This window comes from Macaca fascicularis, chromosome 5, assembly GCF_037993035.2.
Source record: "Macaca fascicularis isolate 582-1 chromosome 5, T2T-MFA8v1.1".
Classification (NCBI taxonomy): Eukaryota; Metazoa; Chordata; class Mammalia; order Primates; family Cercopithecidae; genus Macaca; species Macaca fascicularis.
Window position 1 is genome coordinate 78,327,195 of NC_088379.1, and position 10,034 is coordinate 78,337,228.

Genomic DNA, 10,034 nt, shown 5'->3' on the forward strand with positions numbered 1-10,034 from the left:
AAAATAATTGTGTTATAAATATTCCTTAGAAAACTTTAGTTTTTAACAATGGAATTACTGGCCAGGCTTGGGGCTCATGCCTGTAATCCCAGCACTTTGGGAGGCTGAGGTGGGCAGATCACCTGAGGTCAGGAGTTTGAGACCAGCCTGGCCAACATGGCAAAACCCTGTCTTTACTAAAGTACAAAATATTAGCGGGGCATGGTGTTGTGTCCCTATAATCCCAGTTACTTGGGAGGCTGAGGCAGGAGAATCGCTTGAACCTGGGAGGCAGAGGTTACAGTGAGCTGAGATCACATCATTGCACTCCAGCCTGGGCAACAGAGCGGGACTCCATCTCAGAAAAAAAGGATTTACGTACAGCTTTTTAATATTATAAAGTTGAAGGACAGCTGTTAATTTATGTTTTTGTAACCACCCAATGGGGTTCATTTTGCCTGCTGCCCACATAGAGCCAATTTATCAAGACAGGGGAATTGCAATAAAGAGTTTAATTCATGCAGAGCTGGTTGAACAGGAAACCAGAGTTTTATTATTACTCAAATCAGCCTCCCCCAAAATTTGGAGGCTGGGGTTTTTCAAGGATAGTTTGCCAGACCACAGAATGGGTACTGCTGATTGGTTGGGAATGCAATCATAGGGATGTAGAAAATGATCCTTGATATGGTTTGGCTGTGTCCTCACTAAATCTCATCTTGAACTGAATTTCCCATAATCCCCATTTGTCGAGGGAGGGACCTGGCGGGAGGTAATTTAATCATGGGGGCAGTTACCCTCATGCTGTTCTTGTGATAATGAGTGAGTTCTCTTGAGATCTGATGGCTTTATAAGGGGCTTTTCCCCTTCTGCTCAGCACTTCTCATTGCTGCCACATGTGAAGAAGAATGTGCTTGCTTCCCCTTCTGCCATGATTGTAAGTTTCCTGTGAGTCAGTTAAACCTCTTTCCTTTATAATTACCCAGCCTTGGGTATGTCTTTATTATAATGCAGCATGAGAATGGAGTAATACAGTCCTCATGCGGCTAAGTCTGCTTCTGTATGGGGCCACAGGACTGCTTGGTGGGTCCAGGTAGAGGCATCAGTCATCAGAAATGCAAAAACCTTAAAAGATGTATCAAAAGGCCAATCTTAGGTTCTACAATAGGGTTGTTGTCTGCAGGAGTAATTGAGGAAGTTGCAAATCTTGTGACTTCCAGAATAATGGCTGGTAATTGTTTAAGTGTGTATCTTAGCAGAATTCAGGCTCCTCTCATCCTCCTAACCTAGTCTTCGCTTAGCTTTTACAAAGGTGGTTTAGTTTTGGGGAAAAGCTGTTATCATTTAAACTATAAACTGAATTTCTCCCAAAGTTAGCTTGGCCCAAGTCCAGGAATGATTCTGGGCAGTTTGGAGGTTAAAGAGAAGATGGGGGTTGGTTAGATCACATCTCTTTCACTGTCATAATTCTCTCACTGTTAAAGTTTTTGCAAAGGTGGTTTTATTTTTAGCTACTTTCTTTCAGTTTTATAAAAAGGTGGTGTGTGTTTGTTGATTAGACTCCTAAATTCTATAATTTCAATGCCTCCTTGCCATTAAATTGATAGGATTAGACCCACTTTTTAGCCAAATGAAGGCTTAGCCTCCTTAAGGTGCTTTAGAGCGATCTAACTCAACCTGGGCCAGTAAGCCTGATGATTTAGCTTTAAGTCAGTCTTGTTTCTGGTTTTATTTAATCTTATGCCTGTACCCCAATTCTAATTTGGGGCTTTTATATTATTCTTATACCCAAGTGCATATTTTGAAGCTTGAATATCATAAATAGGCTCTTAACTTGCTTTGTGATGTTACTGGTCTGCCTCATATTTTACAGCTCTTCTGGGGTTAAAATTCTGGCCCTCAACCCCAACACCAAATTTCTTCTCCTACTGCTTGCTGTCAGAACTTTCTTCGGGTAACCCTTTCTCCCTGCATCACAATCTGTTATGCAATATTCTCTTAAATCTATACTTTTCACTGCCACCACCAATACCTACCTGCCTTTTTCCATTCACACTACTGATCCATCCCACAAATATCTGTTGTACCACTGACTGAGCTTTCATTCTGATAAAATTTCTAATGAAAATTATAAAATTTCTCTGAATTAGATATTAGTGGACTCATTTCACCTTGAAGAAAATCAAAACATTTTACTCTAAGATATACTTTCTTGACATATTTTGAGGTGGGTGTTCAGAGAGCCAACAAAACTGAAGTAACCCCGTAAAGCTGTCTTTTGTGGAGATTTGCAACTGTAGAGAAAATCTGCATTCATGCAGTCAGGCCTTCTCTGAGGGCCTTCCCTTGTCTAATCTAGGACCAAGTTAACTGAGAATCTGATGCCTTTAAAGGTCTAAAAGAAACATTTACCATCTATTCTCTTTAAGGGCTGCTACCTGTAAGGTTTCATCTACATAACAAGACCACTTTTGCTAGCCAGGCCTCCTCTTCTCTGCCTCCCATAGCCTGTCTTGTCACTGTAACCTGATTTACCCCAATAACACGTTTTTGGTCATGCCAGAGCCTCCATTCTTTCTGTAGCCTCAAGATAGCATATAAGCTTCTGTACCTCATTGGAGGGTTTGGGTAATCACTTTGTGTTTCCTCTCTCATGTGCATGTTAATAAACTTGTGTGCCTTTTCTCCAATTAATCTGCCTTTTGTTAGTTGATCTTTCAGTGAACCTTCCTTCGGAGGGCAAAGAAATTTTCCCTTGGCCCCTAAAACCTTTCATTTTTCAGTAGAGACGGGGTTTCACCATGTTGGCCAGACTGGTTTTGAACTCCTGACGTCAAAGGATCTGTCTACATTGGCCTCCCAAAGTGCCGGGATTATAGGCTTTAGCCACTGCACCCGGCCCAAATTGAATATGTTTATGTAAAATGGAGAAAGAGTCTTTGGAGAAGGAAAGATGAGAAAACAGGAAAAGAGGGAAGCAGAATAACCAACAAAGGTCCCAAGGGAGATGGAAGGAATGTGGAATAAAGTAGAGGTGAAGGGATTCACTTGAAAGTTTGATAAAATGGGAGAAAAGGAACTAATTGATCAATGAGTGTGATGAGAATTAAGTGATAAAGCAGGAAGAACTGAGGTTGTGGTCACACTTCCAATCAATATTAAATTTCTGGTAAGGAATAGTTCTGGATAATGGGGCCACCAGAATGTGACATGGAGTGGGATTCCAAAGACTGTGGGAGAATTTTGATGGAGTCAGGAAAGACAGTTCTGGATATGGTAAACTCATTACATGGAAAGAAGCTGGTGATGGCAACAAGAGTTGGGATCCTTTTGTTTCAACTCAGAACTGCAAAGGATTTCCTAGAAGTGTCGTGTTTTTGTTTTTGTTTTTGTTTTTTCTACAAACTGGGAACCTGCTTGAACCAAACTGATGCTCGTTGGATGTAGTTTCCTTAAGTTAAGCATCAGCTTGCCTGGTAGCTAGCTTCATTCCCAGGCTATAATGGTGCTTGCAATAAAAACCAGAGGACTCTACATACAGTTCATCATTGCTAAAGGTAACAATAGAGGATGATAATAACATGTTTTTATATTAATCTAAGATTTATTTTTGCCATGGCGATATTTTACTTATTTCATTAGACTGAGATGAGTAGTCCGTTTATTAAAGATTGTGTGTACTGTTTCTCTTTTTAGCATCCCAATGTGTTTGTTGGTTAACCAGCATCTTAGTCTTCTAGCAAGAAAGTTTCCAGAAACTAAATTTGTTAAAGCCATCGTGAATAGCTGTATTCAACACTACCATGACAATTGTTTACCAACAATTTTTGTTTATAAAAATGGTCAGATAGAAGCCAAATTCATTGGAATTTTAGAATGTGGAGGGATAAATCTCAAGCTGGAAGGTAATGTTACAAATTTTGTTTATAAAAATGATAGGTGAAAACATCCAGAAACTAGCAAGTATCCTAAAAGTCTTCTTCCTTTGTACCAAGGTTTTTTCCTTGCTTTTAGTCTCTTTTTGTATGCCTCCAGATTAATTTTCCTATAGTAATACTCTAATAACAGCCCCTTGCTTAAAATCCTTAATAGTTCTCTGTCTCAAGTAAGTTAAAAATTTAGAATCTTCTCCTTTAGAATGTCCACCCACCTCTCCAACTATAATGCTCAGTGCTTTCTAGTTTCTGTTCTTGTTAGGCTGGTCTTCAGCCACTACTAGGCTGGTCTTCAGCTACTACTAAATATACGTTAACTCATTTGTGCCATCACACTTTTTTACACATTCTCTGCTTGTACCTAACGTATTCTACCTTTCTCTGTTCTCCATATCCAAACTTTATTCCTACATGAGTCTGCTCTATTTTTATTTACTGCATTATGTAATATTGAACCAATTCATAATCTTTTTCTTCTCTACTGAATTTCTATAGTGTATATTCAATGCATCTTACTTTTCACTTATTAGCATGATATCTAATTTTGTTGATGAATCAATCCGCTTTGAATTTTATCTTCCTAAAAATTGCAGGGACCATGCCTCCTATTACTTTATTTTTCTTAGCACACAGCACAAGACTTTCTATTTTTATCTTCTTTAATTGTTTTTACTTCCTAAGGTCATTTCTTTGATACATTCATTTTTTTGGCAGTGCTTTAACTCTATTTTACAAAACTAAAAATCATTTTCTCTCACCACTGTGTTAAAGCCATCATGAATGGCTGTTTTCAGTTTTTGTTCTTTTGTTTGTTTGTTTGTTTGTTTTTGAGACGGAGCCTTGCTCTGTCACTCAGGCTAGTGTGCAGTGGCATGATCTTGGCTCACTGCAACCTTTGCCTCCTGGGTTCAAGCAGTTCTGCCTGCCTCAGCCTCCCGAGTAGCTGGGATTACAGGTGCCCACCACCATACCCGGCTAATTTTTGTAATTTTTAGTGGAGATGGGTTTTCGCCATGTTGGCCAGGCTGATCTTGAACTCCTGACCTTGGGAGATCTGCCCTCCTCAGCCTCCCAAAGTGATGGGATTACGGATGTAAGCCACTGCGCCTGGCCGGTTGGTTTCAATAGGTATTCTTTCACTCTGTCAGTCCCCCAAAATTGTTTTTGGCCTTACCGAGACCTCTGACACTTTAATTTTTCCAGAAGTTTCCCATTTTTCTTTTAGTCTTCTAAGGCCTTTCCTTGTTTTACCACCTGTTTTTGTAGCTTGGATCTTTTCTTTTTAATTAAAAAAATTAACGACATAAGAGTACATAAAAGAATACATAGAATAATCATATAGTAAGCATTCATGAAATCATTATTGTCTTCTCTGTTTGGAATGCTATAATAAAAATACTATAAACTGGGTGGCTTATAAACAAGAAACTTTATATTAATATCTCACAGTTCTGGAGGCTGGGAAGTCCCAGATCAAGGCGCCAACAGATTTGGTGTTTTATGAGGACCTGTTCTTCATAGATGGTGACCTCTTCATTGACCTCACGTGGTGGAAGGGGCAAACAAGCTCCTTTTGGCCTCTCTGTTCACTCATTCCATTGAAGAGTGCTCTGCCCTCATGGTCTAATCACTGCCAAAGTCCCCACCTCTTAATACCATCACCTTGGGGATTAGGATTTCAACATATGAATTTTGGGGGGACACAAACATTCAGGACCATAGTAATTACCAAAAGTAACAAATGTGAACATTTGTTTATGCTTGCTTCAGCTGTTTATTTGAGATAGCATCTCACTCTGTCACCCAGGCTGGAGTGCAGTGGCACAATTATGGCTCACTTGCAGCCTTGACTTCTCAGGCTCAAGTAATCCTCCCACTTTAGCCTCCTGAGTAGCTGGGACTACAGGTGCCAGCCACCACACCTAACTATTTTTTTAACAAAATTTTGTAGTAGAGATGAGGTCTCACGATATTGCCCAGGCTGGTCTCAAACTCCTAGGCTCAAGTAATCCTCCCACATTTGACTCCCAAAGTGCTGGGATTACAAGCATGAGCCACCATGCCTGGCCTGTTTGCTTATCTTTTAAAAACACATTACAGATAAAGTTGAAATTACCTGTATTTCATACTTAGTCCTGTTCCCCTCCCTGCTTCCTTAGGGGCAAAAACTATCAAGAATTTAGAGTGTATCTCGTCCCTTTATTTATTTAATTTTTTTTTGAGAGGGAGATATCAATGAAATTTATTGGTGTATTTTAAACATTGTAGTAGAATATGCGTAATATAACATTTACCATCAACTGTTTTTAAGCATACAGTTCAGTGGCATTAAGCACATTCACATTCCATCACCATCATCTCCAGAAGTTTTTTTTGTTTTACATAACAAACTCTGTACTCATTAAACAAAAATTCCTTGGTCTCCAATTGCTTCAGCCCGGGCAATCACCTTTTTAAGATTCTGTCTCTATGAATTTGACAGCACTAGATACCTCATATAAATGGAATCATATAGTATTTGTCCTTTGTGATTGACTTATTTCACTTAGCATAATGTCCTCAAGTTTCATCCATGTGGTAGCATGTTATCAGAATTTTTTTCCTTTTTAAGTATATCTTGAGTATACCTTCATCTGTTGATGGATACTTAGGTTGTTTTCACCTTTTGGCTATTGTGAATAATGCTGTTATGAACATGTGTGTACAAATAATATGCTTATCTCCATTTTTAATTATTCTGGGAATATACACAGAAATGGAATTGCTAGATGATATGATAATTCTATTTTTAATTTTAAGAGAAACTATCTGGTCTATATTGTTATGCTTTAACTTAAGTATATCTATAGAAATAGAAGGAATAATTAATTGCAAAATCGAAAGTACTTAATAAAGGGCATTATATTGTAATATCATTCTGCAACTTGCTTTTTTAAAAATCTCAATCATAGTATTCAGAATCTCATTTATTTCATATGTGTCTGATTCAATAACTTTATCTCCTGTCTAGCATTCTATAATCAGCTATTCCTCAATTTATCATTCCCCTGTTGTGAGAAATGTGAGTTGTTTCCAATTTTCCCATTATGAACAATTCTGCTGTGACAATTGTTGTGTCCACCTGTAAAAATTTCTCAAGGATATATGGAGAATTGTGGGAATATAGGGTATACACATTTTCAACTTCACTTGATAGTTGATAGACTGCTCTATAAATGGAAGTATCAATTTATCCTTCCATCTGTGTTTAAAGATATACCCACATCTTCACCACTTCTTGTTAATTTTAGACTGTTGGTTTTTTGGTCAATCTGATGGATATGAAATGGTATCATTTCATTGTTTAAATTTGGATTTCCCTCATTACAAGTGAGGTTATGGATTTTTTCATATGCATTGCTCATTCTGATTTCCTCTCCTGTTTATATACTTTGTCCATTTTGTCATTTGTGTTTTTTTCATTGATTTATAAGAGTGTGTATGTGTGCATGAGTGTGTGTGTAAAGTTCTGGATACTATTTTTATAGTATTACTAATATATTCTCACCAGTTATGGCTTGTCATTTCATTTTGATTGTCAGATAAAAGTTATGATTTGGTATAGTGAAAATTATTAATCTTTTTCTTTATTGTGCACTTTTTGTGCTTTCTTTTCAAAACCCTTCTGTATTCCCAAGGTGAAAAATATATTCTTCTATACTTTCTTCTAAGAGTTTTAAATTTTTATTTTTGAGCTTAGGTCTTGAATAACATTGGGCTTTTCTTTTGTGTATGATTTGATGTAAGGAATTGTATTAGTCTATTTTCACGCTGCTAATAAAGACATACTTGAGACTGGGTAATTTATAAAGGAAAGAGGTTTAATTGGCTCACAGTTCAGCTGGCTGGGGAGGCTTCAGGAAACTTACAATCATGACAGAATGGGAAGCAAGCATGTTCTTTTTCACATGGCAGCAGGAAAGAGAAGAATGAAAGCCAAGTGAAGTGGGGAAAAAGCCCCTTATAAAACCCATCAGATCTGGTGAGAACTCAGTATCAAGAGAACAGCATGGAGATAACAACCCCCATGATTCAATTACCTCCCACCCACAATACGTGGTGATTATGAGAACTACAGTTCAAGATGAGGTTAGGGTGGGGACATAGCCAAACCATATCAGGAATGTATCTACTTTTTTTCTGTAAGAAAATGCAACTGTTTCAACACCATTTATTAAAATTTCACTTCACTCTTTTTCTTTTTCTTTTTTTCTTTTTTTTGAGATGGAGTCTTGCACTGTTGCCCGGACTGGAGTGCAATGGCACGATCTCGATCTCGGCTCACTACAACCTCTGCCTCCAGGGTTCAAGCGATTCTTCTGCCTCAGCCTCCTGAATAGCTGGGATTACATGTGCCTGCCACCATGCGCAGCTAATGTTTTCTTTTCTTTTTCTTTTTTTTTAGTATTTTTAGTAGGGATGGCGTTTCACCATGTTGGCCAGGCTGATCTCAAACTCCTTACCTCAGGTGACCCGCCCACCTCAGCCTTTCAAAGTGCTGGGATTACAGGTGTGAGCCACCACACCTGGCCAGCTTGTTTAATTTTATAGGCTCACAGCTGGAGGGAAATGTACCTCAGTATGAATTGTGTCTTGAGTCTTTCCTGTATCTGATTTAGATGAGACTGTGGACTTTTGAGTTGATGTTGGAACAAGTTGAGACTTTGGGGGCTACTGGGATAGAATGAATGTATTTTGCATGTAAGAGGACATGAATTTTGGGGGCTGGGGTGGAATGGTATGATTTGAATGTGTCCCCCAAAATTAGTAATCCCCAATGCAACAGTGTTGAGAAGTGGGATCTTAAGAGGTGATTAGGTCATGAGGTCTCTGCCCTCATGAATGGATTAATGTCATTATTGCAGAGTGGGGTTGTTGTCTTGAGGATGGGTTTGTTTTAGAAGTGAGTTCAGCCCTCTCTTGTTGTCTCTCATTCACCTTCTCTAACTCACTTGAATTCTGCCGTGGGATAACCTCAGCAAGAAGACCCTCACCTGATGTAGACCCCTCAACCTTATACTTCCCAGCCTCCAGATGTATAAGAAATAAATCTCGGTTCTCTATAAATTACTCAAGTCTCAGGGATTCTTTTATCACAAAACAGACTAGGAACCAGTTTAACCATAATTTCTCCCTTTAAGTATAACTTTGCTATATCCAATGTGTATTTTGATATTGTAGCACTTTTACTGTCAACCAGTTCTAAAGATACCAGGCTGGGTGTGGTGGCTTACACCTGTAATCCCAGCACTTTGGGAGGCTGAGGTAGGGGGATCACTTGAGGTCAGGAGTTCGAGACCAGCCTGGCCAACATGTTGAAACCCTGACTCTACTTAAAAAATACAAAAATTAGCTGGGTGTGGTGGCATGCACCTGTAATTGCAGCTACTCAGGAAGCTGTGGCATGAGAATCGCTTGAACCTGGGAGGCAGAGGTTGCAGTGAGCCAAGATGCACTCTAGCCTGGGTGACAGAGTGAGACTCTGTCTGAAAAAAGAAAAAAAAAACTATAAATAAATATATCATCATTTCCATGGTAATATTACTAAGAGTCAACTCCTATTTCATATAGATGAAAAATTATTCATTTTTTCAAGATTTTTAACTGACTTAATGATGGGTTATTTATTACAGAACTTGAATGGAAGCTAGCAGAAGTTGGAGCAATACAGACTGATTTGGAAGAAAACCCCCAAAAAGACATTGTAGATATGATGGTATCTTCAATTAGAAACACTTCTATTCATGATGACAGTGATAGCTCCAACAGTGATAATGATACCAAATAGAGAGAAATATTCAGTAAATAGCTTTTAGTATATGTGTACTGAATGTTTTACTTATGACTGCTTTTATAATTAGGGATCAGAAAATTCATGAACAGATTTATTTTATTTTCATTTTTATATTAGAATTATGGCATATATGTCATTTTAAAAATTTTCAGGCATTTCAGAATATTCATTGCCTCTGAGAAAAATAGAATTTGGCAGCCAGGCATGGTGGCTCACGCCTGTAATCCCAGCACTTTGGGAGGCCAAAGGGGGCAGATCACCTGAGGTCGGGAGTTCGAGACCAGTCTGAC

General features: G+C 38.4%; 1 protein-coding gene across 1 annotated transcript in view; it reads left to right on the top strand.

The window, feature by feature from the left end:
• PDCL2 (phosducin like 2) overlaps positions 1–9,770 on the top strand; it is a 34,369-nt gene extending 24,599 nt beyond the window's left edge. Inside the window, exons 5-6 of the mRNA XM_005555257.3 lie at positions 3,673–3,881; positions 9,584–9,770. Of these exons, the coding sequence (XP_005555314.2) occupies positions 3,673–3,881; positions 9,584–9,738 (364 nt within the window). The 3' untranslated portion in view covers positions 9,739–9,770. The remainder of the gene's footprint in view (positions 1–3,672; positions 3,882–9,583) is intronic.
• The last annotated feature ends 264 nt before the right edge of the window (positions 9,771–10,034 follow it).